Source organism: Cryptotermes secundus, unplaced genomic scaffold (genome assembly GCF_002891405.2).
Source record: "Cryptotermes secundus unplaced genomic scaffold, Csec_1.0 scaffold873, whole genome shotgun sequence".
NCBI lineage: Eukaryota > Metazoa > Arthropoda > Insecta > Blattodea > Kalotermitidae > Cryptotermes > Cryptotermes secundus.
This window is the reverse complement of record NW_019739229.1, coordinates 2,292,988-2,306,319: the sequence shown is the minus strand read 5'-3', so window position 1 is coordinate 2,306,319 and position 13,332 is coordinate 2,292,988. Positions and strand designations below refer to the sequence as shown.

At 39.2% G+C, this 13,332-nt stretch overlaps 2 protein-coding genes across 7 annotated transcripts in view; one reads left to right on the top strand and one right to left on the bottom strand.

Annotated features, from left to right (window-relative positions):
• Positions 1-21: 21 nt before the first annotated feature.
• Positions 22-3,403, top strand: LOC111871819. Of its 2 annotated transcripts, XM_023865185.2 has the most exons (3): positions 38-126; positions 560-1,171; positions 3,068-3,403. In XM_023865185.2, the coding sequence occupies exons 2-3, from the start codon at positions 652-654 to the stop codon at positions 3,268-3,270; spliced, it is 723 nt and encodes a 240-aa protein (XP_023720953.1). In that variant the 5' UTR covers positions 38-126; positions 560-651; the 3' UTR covers positions 3,271-3,403. The 2 variants fall into 2 exon arrangements, with proteins under 2 accessions (XP_023720952.1, XP_023720953.1); XM_023865184.2 differs by having other exon boundaries at positions 22-1,171.
• A 6,247-nt stretch (positions 3,404-9,650) lies between these two features.
• LOC111871792 (trafficking protein particle complex subunit 13) overlaps positions 9,651-13,332 on the bottom strand; it is a 74,023-nt gene continuing 70,341 nt past the window's right edge. For 4 of the 5 annotated variants that reach the window (XM_023865134.2, XM_023865132.2, XM_023865133.2 and 1 more), the window contains 2 exons: positions 12,689-12,842; positions 9,651-11,514 (listed from right to left, as the gene is read on the bottom strand). In XM_023865134.2, the coding sequence (XP_023720902.1) occupies positions 11,419-11,514; positions 12,689-12,842 (250 nt within the window). In that variant the 3' untranslated portion in view covers positions 9,651-11,418. Of the gene's footprint in view, positions 11,515-12,688; positions 12,886-13,332 lie in introns of those variants that run through there. The other variant, XM_023865136.2, reaches the window with a different exon arrangement.

Below are 13,332 nucleotides of genomic sequence, written 5' to 3'. Positions count from 1 at the left end.
AAAATGCAAGACACGGCACGGATCGGCACGGATCACACAAGGACCTGTATGGACTGTGTATCCGTGGGTCCCATTGTGTCATATTACGAAGTTTTGTTTCGAAGAAAGTGGGATGAGTATCGTTAAGTAGGTTAAGTATGTTGTTGCGATTGATAACAACAAATGCAGGGTTTGACAATGGCTTTGGCTAGTATAAGTATATGCCAGCACTACAGTCGAAGAGTGTCATTCTCATTACTATGGCTTGTACGAGCGACTTTGAAACATAAATGCGGTACAAACACGTGCGTTGAGAGAACATTAATGAGTGCAACATCAGATGTTCTTGACAGTTTCACCGATGAACTATCACGCAAAAAATCTGACAAATGGAAGTTTCTAAATAGACAGAAAGCTATTCAGTGTGCAAATGAAAGAAGTTTAAATGATAGTAATCAAAACAGTCTTCAGGAAGACTTTGAGTGCTACGACATTAATGTTAATTCTCTAGATGAGTTGTTAACAAAAGTTATACGTTCTAAAGAATATAACCTTATAATAAAAATATTAAAATTTTCAGGAGCAAAACAACTCTGTCCATCTCCAGAATTGTTACTGGAAGCAGCAAGTGTATTATCAAGGATTGGTAGCAGAACAGGAGTGGAAGTTGTCATGTCAGTATGTGAATCTTTGAATAAGAATGAGTTTTACAATCAGGCAGAATATAAACATTATATGGCTGAAGCCACATGGATTCGTGGTGATATTCGTGAGGCTTTGGACATGTTTGCAGAGGTATATAAGTATCATGTTACCTTGCGAAGGAAAGTTAGGCATATGACAAAATTCTTATTTGCGGAATGTGTCTCGAAGAGGAGTGAAGCATCAGTAGTTTTGGTTACAAATTTTGCAAAGAAATTTGCTGAAGAATATGGAGATTATTATTTTTTGTCATTTCTATGGCAGTTTTGCTTCTTGAGTGAATGGTTTTGTGACCAGAAAATGGCTGATAAACTGCTAGAGCAATATAAAGAGCTTAGAGCACTAATTATGGATAGAATAAAAATAATTGCTGTGACTGCACTGAAACAAGAAGAAGTTGAAGTAGTGCAAAGGTTACTAGAAGTTACATTGCGCTATGAAATGAAGCAGGATTATGCACACATATTGAGTGAATTGTTTGATTTCAAGTGTAAGTTTTTTTTATCGTTAGTCAAAGTATGCAGCTACTTGTAAGTGATATGTGTTGGAAAAATGTCTGCAATGTAGTGAACAGCCACTTATTCCATTTTCTGCACACAGTGGTTTGTGATTGTTTATTAGTAGGCATTCATAGTTGTAAAATAATACTCTGCCAGCCAAACCTCAAGGTACAACACTACTAATATCAAATTCCACCATTAGGTATGGGCCTTGCTCAATTTCCTCTGCTTCTGATCCTTCACAACCTGTTTCCATAAGATACACCTTAATCCATCTCTGGTGTGGTTTTCTGAGTGTATGTCTTCTTTACGAAAATTCTATATACTTTCTCTCGGCCCCTATCCTAGCCACATACCCACTACTTAGTAGCCCCACAGTTTCACTATCTTAACAGTCTTAGGTAATGTGTATAAATCACAAAGTTCCTCATTATATAATATTGTTATGGATTAGTGATTAGACATGGGGTTTGAATTGATAATTGGATTTACTGAACTCATTAACTACAAATGATTATAAGTCTTGCTGGTTTTATCACACTACAGCACACATGAAGTATTCTGTTTGTTGACTAGTCACTGCTAACAGTGCAACTCAAGACTGACTGCTAACTGCTGACTTCAACCTCTGACTGATTAACTTCTTCCATTGTTTCTTCACTATGTAGCCTCAGCACACCACATATAAAACACTGCTTCCAACAAGTCTTATGAATTGATTCATTGCTGCTAAAATGTGTTTAGTGCAGTTGTCTAGCAATGGCCACATCTATGTGTCCCACAATTGCAGCTTTCAGCCATCATATCACATAAATACTGCACTGTAGCCCCACAGTTTCAGCATCTTAATAATACTGTATAAATCATAAATTTTCTCCTTACATAATATCTCAATAACACTCTCCAGCAGGTTTGTAACACATCAATATATAGTGAAGGGTGGTCTTTAAGTGAAACCCTGAAGCTTAAGAATTACCTTTGTTGGTTGTCTGCAATACATTTTTAACTGTCATCCACATCCTGGATATGTGCAGGCCATAGTGACAAGGGATTTGCTTATAATACCAGGTCAACAGATATTTGTAGTTGCAGTAGTGAAATTAAAACAAGGGTTTTTATTGTATTTGCATTTATCAGAATACAAGAAAAGATTAACTTAAATAGTTTAATTTAATTTGTGTATACTTTATACCATTGTGTATGTGGTAAAGAGATTCAGGTAACTGGTTTTCACATGGTAAAGTTACTCCAGATCTTGAATTCTTAAGTGATTTTCAGTACCTGGAAAAATCTTGCACACACTAATGTGGTGAGCATTAAGAAGTCCCATATAGTGAACTTGGACATTTCAGTTCCTTTCCTCAACATACGAATGGACAGGACCCAGAATGTTCATACTGTTTCAGTAGTCCACCAGTCATTATGAAGGAAATGTATGATGTTGTAATATTGCAGTTTTCCATGTAGTCTGTTTCTTTGTGATCTCTCAGTACCACATTCCCTAAATCTTCAGTAATATTAAAGTGTCTTTTTAATTATTTCATCTTTGTTGTTAACATTGGTGAAATTATTAAAATTAATTGTACCTTGTCATGTTTAACATACTGAAATTTATTGGAAGAAAGACAGTTTAAATTCATTAGCCTGGCAGACTCAGGATATACTGAATTTAGTGTGGCAGCAGATTAATCAGTTTTCAAAAATGCTATTTTATGAAGAAAGATTGGCCTATGGTATCTTGTCTGTACTCTCCCCATAATGACTTATGAACTAACTGAAGGATTTTCATTAAACTAGAGATGGCTACCATGTCACCATAGGTCATTCATACTCTGTATATTTTAATTTCTGTCAGCAATACTAACAGTAAAGATGCTTTTGTGCAGGTGCCCGTGGAGATCTTAGGGGATGCTCAGCTGTACTTACGTCATCATTAGAACTGAATGTGTCCCTGAAGCCTGAACAGCATGACAGGTTTCTTGCCCTTTTGCTGGGTTTGAACAGAAGGAACAAGCAACTCCCAAGGCAGAAGCAACAACAACATTTCCACAAGAGATTAGAAGTGCCTTGTTTCCAGTTGAAGTTCTGAATTGAATACGGATTGCTGGAGAATTAAATAGTGATTGACTTGTACAGAATAGTGCCATGTAATAAAGATATAAATTGTGTGTTTGCATTTATACTGTAAAATATAAATGAAACGTCAAAGACTCTTGTTAGTACACTGCTTTTTACCTTTCAGACTGCCAAAGCAACATAAATCCAGTGCAGCACTTCCATTTCATTTCAGGAAGACTTTGACTCTACTTCTTAATACTATGTGGGAATGTTGATGCTCGCAGAGGCAGCCATGTAAAACGATAACAAATATTGATTACTGATAGGATGAATATTAGAGATGACCAGGGAAGCAGAGTGTGCCTGATGAATACCGGCGAAAACTCCCTTCACAAATGGCTAGCCTGAGCTAGTGATGGCGTTCTTCCTTGCAGCAGCCGGGTGATTGCGATCTGGCAAGATGCCAGGCAAAGCTCTTGCAGTAGCAGGCTAGAGTGAGCTAGTAGCGGCAAGGAAGGCTGGCCGGCAAAGCTCGTACCATGGCTGGCGACCACTGGTGGAGTCAGCTGCCGGTGCTTGCTACTAGTAGACTCGTATTTGCGGTTGCACAGATGTAGAAGCATGCGGGGAAATAGATGTGGCAACTGGAGCGGGTAGTTTGTGTGGAGAATTGTGGGGGTGTAGCAGGTGGTGCCACAGCCGGGGTTGCGTTGGCTGAATATGCTGTTCCCACGATTCTTCCCATCAAGGAGGTAGGCTTGACCGTATTGGTTGTCACAGTAATGGTCTTCCCTCCCCATGACAGGACCTGGTAGGGGCCACTGCATGGGAGCTCCAAAGCCCAGCGCGTTGTGTTCTGACGGAGGAAGACGTGGGTGCACTTCTCGATTTCGTTTGCACGAAGGTAGCAGGGAAGGCGTGGCGTGCTGCCGGAACTGGTCCGAGGCGGGCGATGTGCTGGCGGAGCTCGGTGATGAGATGCGCTGGATCCACTGAGTCGGCAGTCGAAGTCAGTAACTCACCAGGAATTCTTAGGGGCTCAACGTACACGAGCTCAGACACTGATGTCTGTAGGTCGTCTTTGAATGTCGTGCGGATTCCGAGGAGAACCAGGGGAAGCGCCTCTGTCCACTGTTGGTCCGAGTGGAACACGATGGCTGCCTTCAGTGTCTGGTGGAAGCGTTCCACGAATCAGTTAGCTGCGGAGTGGTGAGCGGTCGTCCCGCATGCCTAGAAATCGACGGAGATGACTGGCGGACTTGGGAGGGTGGTAGTATCGGAGATTGGTCACTCGTTCTTTTAGAGATTTTGAACCCTCAGCGAGCATGTTGTAACCGATGGTGACCCCGGGTGCTCGGACACACTTCGCCAGGTTGATGATTCCGTACCTCTGAAGTTAGTCGAAGAGAGCCCATAGGTGTTGCTCGTGCTCTTCAAGTGGCCAGGGGAAGGCGAGGATGTCGTCCAAGTAGACGAAACAGAAGTAGTGTCCTCTCAGAATATCGTCCGTGAAGCGTTGGACTGTCTGGACGGCGTCGCGCAAGCCGAAGTATATGAAGGGGAGCTCGAATAAGCCGAATGGAGTGGTAATAGCGGTCTTCTGTATTTCATTCGGATGGACGGGGATTTTATTGTAAACTGTCACCAGGTCAATCTTGGAGGAGATTGAAGAACCGAAAAGCTGGTGGAAGTAGTCATGGCTGAGACGGACGAAGTAGCGGTCGGTGATGGTCTGGGCGTTTTGTGTTCTACTGTTTCCGAATTGATAACAATCGTCCTTGAACATCATTTGTACAGCGAAAACCAGGAACTCCCTGAGCGGCGAGCTGTGCCGTCCCGTAACACGGCTTCGATCGCGGCTTTGATGATAGTGAGCCGGTCCGGTGCCAGTAGCCATCGCCGGCAGGTGACCGGTGGGCCTGGTATAGTCCGAATATGATTGGTAGTGTTGTGGCGCACGTCTTGTTGGATTGCGGCTGGGCGAGTGAGTTCCGGGTATTCGCCATAGCGCTGATTCGTTAGCACTTGTTTCACTGTGGGAGGTTCCCACAGCTATCTCCATTCGGCCTAGAACAGTGCTGTCCGACGTTCTTATGTACTCGGGCACAATTCACTGATGCCTATGGAGGTGCGGGCGCCACCACACACTACTACTACTACTACTACTACTACTACTACTACTACTACTACTACTACTACTACTACTACTACTACTACTACTACTACTACTACTACTACTAGTACTTATACTACTACTACTACTACTACTACTAATTATTATTATGATTATAAAATTTTTCGAAAATATTTAACAGTAGTCAGACGTTCAAAAATGTCTTTTGTCTTACAATTTGAATTAATATTAAAAATCGGCTCAATTGTATGTGGTTACGGAGGGCGCCAGAAAAATATACCATAGGCGCCGCGTTGAACAGGCCTGGTCTAGAGCGGTCTAGAGCGTCTAGAGAGTAAACAAAGTCCAGTCCATATTGATATCTGCATTCGTAAAGAGAAATTCAGTTTATTGTAATGGTAGCACTGATGTCCTTTAAATTAACGTTGGCGCGAAGTTATATCGACTTCGGTTTTAAGTGCAGTTTTCAACTCGGAAATATATTGTAAATGTGAATTTAATACTTTTGTGAAAATTCACATTCTGTATAAGTGTACTTAATGTTATAGTTACATACATAAGGCATGCTTAATTCACGATGGAGAGTGAAGGAACAGAAAATACTGTTGGATTCAAGAATGTGAACACCGGTCGTATTTACAGACGTGCAAAAAGGTTATGGATCATCGACTGTCTTCGCATCCCTCCACACCCTACAGAAGGAAACGCATATTTATTTCAAGACTTCATTGTGCACTATGTAGATGTGTTTGGGGTTGTGTCGAGGAGAAAGTTTATAGGTACTTCGGCAGCAGCCTACACTGTAGACGATGGAACTGGGGAAATAACTTGTTTTTTTGACTATGCAAATCGTGATATTGAAGAGAATTACGAACATATAAAGGGAATCTCCAGTGCATTGGCCAGTGTTTCGGGATATACTCAGTCTGAACGTAGGCTACTACGTTATATGATGAAACCAGTAATTCGAACTTTTGAGAACTTAGTTCAGTATAGAGAAATAGGTGATACAGTTCATGTTGTTGGGCGGTTATGCCAGTATCAAGAACTGAGAGAAGTGAAAGCATATCAGCTGAGTCTTGTTACAGATTTAAACGATGAGATACACAGAATACACGAATTAGTGCTCCTATATGAGAAGGGCTACTGTAAAAGCAAAGGTTAGCCATAGACCAAACATGACTGAAGTCAGTACACACATATAATCATATGCTTAGTTAAGATTTTTACAGACTTGAAGAAATATATTTCCATAAAACGTTAAACTGTATTATCTAATAATTGTATCTTGATAGTTTAGTATGTCATGGATTATTATTATTTGCACTGTGATGGTCCCTTGCCCTCTAATGAAGTTATTTTTTCCTTGGATGATGGGTGACTAGGATAAGCTTGACATTTATAGTGGCCACTGTATAAATCTACAAAATAAAGTGAATTAAAATAACTGAATTACATATAGCTTTGCATCATGTGTTCTTACATCAAAACATTTTCCGTAATACCCAATGAGCAATACGCAATTTCCTAACAAAATATTGAAATTTACACATGAACTTCTCAATGACATCACCTAAACATAATCCATTAACTCCTTGTTATTAGATAAAGATTCAGATCATAATGGCAGGAATCACATTTTCCAGTTCTCAGCAAGTTATATTTTAAAGTACTGACATGGACCAATGTACCTGCAGCCATAATATTAAAATCTGTTGTAATTCACAAAAAGTACATTCTTTTTTTCCCCCATGCAAGTTTATATACTTTAGGTGTGTGTTCTGAACAGAATCTCCTAAACTGAAATGTTAATAATATTGGTTTTTCAGATGATGGCCAAATTACTTACCAGAGCCTTCCCGGTGCAATGTGTATAGTGAACCTCTTTTACGAATTTTTATAAGGATAAAAACATATAAATTTCTTAAGTGGGAAAATATCTTAAAAGGGTGGGCTTAAAAATGTTTACATAAATAATTATATCCCCTGCAGAAAATTAACAGAACGAGTATTANGGTGGAAAACTTAAAAAAGTGTCACATTTGACGGAAGGAACTTGATTGTTAAGTTGATTGTTAATACACTTCATTTTCCTGCTGTTATGGTTGAAGTCGAATAGCCTGTTCTGAAATGTTACTCCTTCCTGAACATACCCATCATCATTTGTTTTGCTTGTCTTTCAAACAAATTTGAAGTAAAATTTCCAATTTCTAGAGGTCTGACAACTGACACTAGCACATCAGGAATGCCACTAACAAAATGGTGGTGCACAGTGGTCAAAAAATAAATGGCACTTTCCAATTTTTGGCTGTCATTCTCCTTTTCACAAGTTCGAACTTCATGAACAGTGCATAGGTTATCCATGCAGTACTCTTATGTCTATGTGGCAGGGACTCCACATACTTGAATCACTTTAGCTTCTGTGACTAGTGTTATCAGCAATTCCAACTTTCCAGATCCATCCATTTTTGCACATAGAAGCCAGTAATTCTATCTTTGCTCCTATGAAAGCTTTAATTTTTAAAGTATATGTTTGTTTTTTTTCGCCCCCAGGAATAGGCTGGAAAACATTCCATACTTATTTGCATGAAATATATCCTTTGGATGGTATTCACTCAGAAGTGATGCACATGTTTGTCTTCCACAAACCACTTCCTCATAATCATACTTTTGGATTCCCCATTCATGGTTCTATAGCCAAGTTCTGCACATTTTTTTTTTAATTGATCAAGCCACCCATTTGAAGATGCAAACTGAGTGTTTACATTAAAAACCATTTGCTTTCAGCCTTCTTTCTCAACATCAAACTCTGAATTGGTTTGTATAAAGCCAGTTTCTGTCTAAACCACTCTAGGAGCACTGATTCAATCATCTCAGATTTCAAAGTTCTTAACTTTTTTTTTTGTCTGGCTGAGTAGTTACACATTGCTGAAGTATGTTTTTCTTCTTTGCCACAATATGATTTAAGATCAACACTGGTAAGGTAAATTATTCCTTCCTAATGATCTGCGGTTTCTCAGAAACTGATAGCAATGTACCTTTTATGTCTGTTTCTGTAGCCATGCATACACCTATATATAATACAGAAGTCAGTTTACTTTTACACTTCACAAAATTCAACGCAGATTCAAAATATGTAACCTTGCACACAAAGACCGCACTACCAGCAAGATGGACAGAGTGAGAAAGTCATCACTAATTTCACTCAGCTTCTAGCACTCACTAAGTGCTGAATGCCGCAAAGGACTAAAACTTACTTGATTTACATGAGTGTCTCATTTGTTTCTGTATATATACAATATATTCTCAAAAAACTAAATGGATGAAATGCTCTATATAAATCTTATGCTCTTCTTAGTGTTTGGATGCCAATGAATCAGCATGTCTGATGGCCCATAACGTTTGGAATGAAGGGAAGTAATTAACTTGTGGACCACTTGGCAGTCTCACATTATCATGTTACAGGCAAGCAGTGTGGGAGTTTATGATTTGTCAGCAGTAGGCTCTAGTTAACAGCTCCATTAGCCATTTGTTCTCAGCTACAGTTAGTGTCCAGTGGTATGTCATGGTGTGGTATACTTCAGAGCAATGTGCATTTCTCTGTCACCCATGTGAAATACGGATCTGATACAAACATTTCAAAGTAAATTTCATGATGAAAGAGTTTGCAGCAGACAAATTCACCATTTGGTGAATAAACTTAGAACAGGGCTCTTAACAGATGAGAAATTAAAACGTAAGTGTCTAGTGACTACTGAGAAGTTAGATGCCATAAGGGCCAGACTTGAACATACACATAGAAAATCACTGAAATGCCTAGCTCAAGACACTGGAGTGTCAAAGTCTAGTACAAAAATGGGAACACAACTGCTGAAGTCATCCAGTGAAAATTAGTGTCTGGTGTGCTGTAAGTGCAAGGATTGTTGTACCTGTTTTAAGAAAAAAAATTGCAAAAAATATCTCTATGTAGATCGGACAGCATTTTCAACATCTCCTGTGATCTGTGAATTGTAGCTACTACATTTGAAATGTTACTGACCATCAGGCATGCCAATTCATTGGCAAAATTCATATGCGCCTCATAGCAAGCAGCACATTGGCCACTGTGAAACACAGAGCAATAGACCTGGTCCACATACTAAAAATACTCCTTGCATTATTCTTACGGTATTACTTTTGGAACCCAATGATTTCAACTTTTCAGGCAGGAAACCGTTTTAAATGGGTAAACTGTATACAAGGACCAGAACAGGGAAACATTACTGCACACTCCCAAGTACTTCTGGACAATAACATTTTCTTTTATTTGTGAATTTCTACAGAAACTTCTTTCCGTTCCCTGACTACTGCAAATGATTAACATCGTCCGTTAACACTTTGGGGACCGGCTTTGCGCACACTTTTCGCATCTGCAAATTGTTCGTCACAATCTTGTGAACGGTACTTTTTGGAATGTTTAATGTCTGTGCCATTAAACGAACACTCAAACGATGTTCTGAGTTCAAAAGTTCTCTCACACACATCACATTTTCGTCGGTGGTGCTTGTTGATGGCCGTCCACTGCAGGCTTCATCACCGACCTCTTCACGGCTTTCTAAAAAGGCCTTGTGCCACCGGTAGACCTGACATTCCGACAAACAATCATCACCGAAGGCCATCTTATCATGGGAAAAGTTTCCATTACAGATTTGCCAAGTTTCACACAAAACTTGATGACAATCCTTTGTTCCAAGGAGCGCTGCATTGCGGCTTGCACGGGAGAAAAAAACGAGTTTCACGGAAAAGCCTTTCGTCACTGTCAGGAAGTTCAGAGACGACTAAGTGACCGCACGTTCATAAGCTGACTTCCCCCTCCACCGATCCCAAGTGGTCTGAGTGCGCTGCGACGTATAGTCACTTCACAATTAAATCACTGACATTACTTTTTGGACAAACCCTGTACATATCACATATCACTTAGCAAGACTACTCTGTTGAAGTTGCATGAAGTTTGGACTGTAGTCTTGAAACAGTATTAATGAAATTCTCCATAGTCTGGGTGTCATCTAACTGCCCATAATATCTTTATGTGTGCATATCATAAGAATGAGGACACAATATACATATGAATTTTTGAAGAAGCTGAACAGACTTATTTCACTAGCTGTTAGTTGGTCTGGTCATCTTCATGCTACTCTCCTTATAGACTACAGAGACACGTGATAACTGTTGTGACTTCAAATATTGCTGGAGATCATTAACTAAAAGTCACAGCAACTTATTTACTGCAAAAAAAAAAATATTTAATAAAGTCAAGAAACACTATATACTAATGTTTATTTTTCCACGTATTTAGGGTTAGCATTCAGACATTTATCCCATCATTTTACAAGTTTAAACATTCCTTCCTGGTAGTGTTCCTTTCCAAGGGATGTGAAGTACTGCACAACCGATTTCTGCATTGTGTTTTGGTCCTCAAATCTTCTTCCTGATAAAAAGTTCTTAAAAGGCCTGAACAGACATAAATCTTATGTCACTAGATCAGGACTATGTGGTGGATGCTGCAGAACTTCAACTTTTGCAACCAGGCCACTGTCTGGGCTGGAGTGTGAAGTCGTGATCCATCACACAGAAGCCTCATTCCAGCGGTTAATCAACATTGATATGTCACGTGCAGGCTATATACAAGCACTTGTAAATTTAATAATGGACCGCCTTCATATACTGGATTAATCTTGACTAGGAGACAGTCCAGTGGAAGACTTGTGTTATGAGCCTTTAGATTCCATAAAAGGAATTTCTTGACTAGCTGAATAATTATCAAATTTTCCACTAAGATCTGAGCCATGACATTAAGGGCTGAAGACCAATATGTACATACAAGTCTTGAGTGCCTGTGCTCTGTTTATGTAAATGATGAAGTTGTAAACCTTACATCTCTGCTCACTTATGAGTATATTCATAGAATATTTCATTAGTAGGTGAATTTGTTCAGTTTATTTCCAGTTTAAATAGTTTTCCCTTTTATTGGCTCTTAAGTTAGAATATGACATGCCAGAATTATATTTATGCGGTTGCTTGTGTAACGAATACTTGAGCGAGATCATCATAATCATATGTCCTTTTCAAAAATACATCTGTCAGCCGTATTCCTGATATATTCTGAAAATAAAATAAAACCGAAATTACAAAAGACGTCATAGAATTTCACTTCAAGTATATCACAATGAAACATTTTGAGTGCGATATTTCAAGGCGATGTAAACTCTTTCTTTAACCATACCACCATGCAGTAATTACTTCGAAGACTATGAAAATTAATCACCAAACCATAACAATTTACAGGTTCATTACATATTAACTATGATAAAAAGGCACAATAGATCAATGTGGTCGCGGTGCAAGGGCCAAGAAGGCCCACCCCTTATACATTCATTCATACATTCAACTATGATAAAATAATCAAACACAACCCCTTGAAGGAAGAGAAGTTAGGGGGAATGGAGGTACATGTCTAGCATTCTTGACCTTGGGACTAGATGAAGGAGAGTGGTCACCTTCATGCCTTGGTAAACACTGGACAGGAGGCTGGGTGGACCCCATAGCCAGTGTGAATGCTGTGGAGTAAAAAAAAAAAAAAATTCTCCTTGCCATAAATTGAACCCTGGCTTCCCAGTCCATCACTTTACTGACAGCTATCCTGGCTCCTATTACATATTAACTATATACTTACATTTTATTTTGAACAAACTACTAATACTATGAAAGTCATACTATATCAACAGAATCATCATCCCCCTCCCCCAACTAGTAATTTCATACCCATTCACTATGAGCTCCAATGGTAATCCAAACAACTGCAACCAATGAAGGACTTCTCCCAAACTTTTTATGCAGTTTTGTGTTTAACTGCTGCAGTGGATTCACAAAAGAAATATTTTGTCGTAAAACTCAGTTGTTCAAGGAAGCCATATTTTGGAACTTCCATGGCTGTTTTGTCTTCAAAGTGCTGTATATATCCCATCAGAAGCACACTGCACTGTCTTATTAATCAAAGTCATGAGCCATCTTACAAAATGATGATTTTAAAATTAATGTTCCAGTTATTACTATAACTTCTGCAGGATAATTAGACTGTTCAGATTTCTTAAAATGTGTACTTTGTCTGTAATAAATTTGTTAAAATGAGTTTCTGGTTTTCTTTATGTAACAGCTTAGATAAATAGAGCCTCATCCATGTACTTACATTTGACTGGGTTCCAACTCACTATATGCAACTCAAGCTACCAACCTGAGGCAGTACTGTTCATGAAATAATGTCAGCAGTGATACAAACCTGTAATCCTGTGGCAAGAGGCACCATACATAAGGGTAAATGTATTGATGCTCCAGGTTCAAGCTTCCCCATCTGTCGACCTGATACACCACTCCACACCAAGCCTGAAGATGGTGGCGTCTCCAAAGAAAGCAACAAATCCATTGAACGTTCACTGTAAAAATGAACGTGCTGCTCTTATTCATAGATATAACTTCCTGGAATAATATCATGTCAATATATTACTCTTAGCTCATTTCCATCTTAGACAGTTTGAATTTATTACACTCTGAGCAAACCCCTTAACTCTACTATGTACCACCTGCTCTAAATCATTAGTGCTGTCTGACATAGCATGTCACGCTTGTTGCCACATGTACGCACGCACCTGCTGCTAGCACTCGGTGTATCTTATATGACTACTTTGAGGATATGGTTGATGCGCTCTGAAAGGCACAGATTTGAATTTTGTTTCATTGTTCATAGATAATAATCACGTTATGTAAACTTAAAGCAATATACCACTGCTTTTGTGGACAACTTTCTATTTCAACATCAAGTGCTTAACTACAGGACTGAGTTATGCTTCTGTTTCATGGAGACTCACAGCTGAATGCAACAAAGTCACTATATATGAGAATTCTTTATGCTATATGGCTACATGC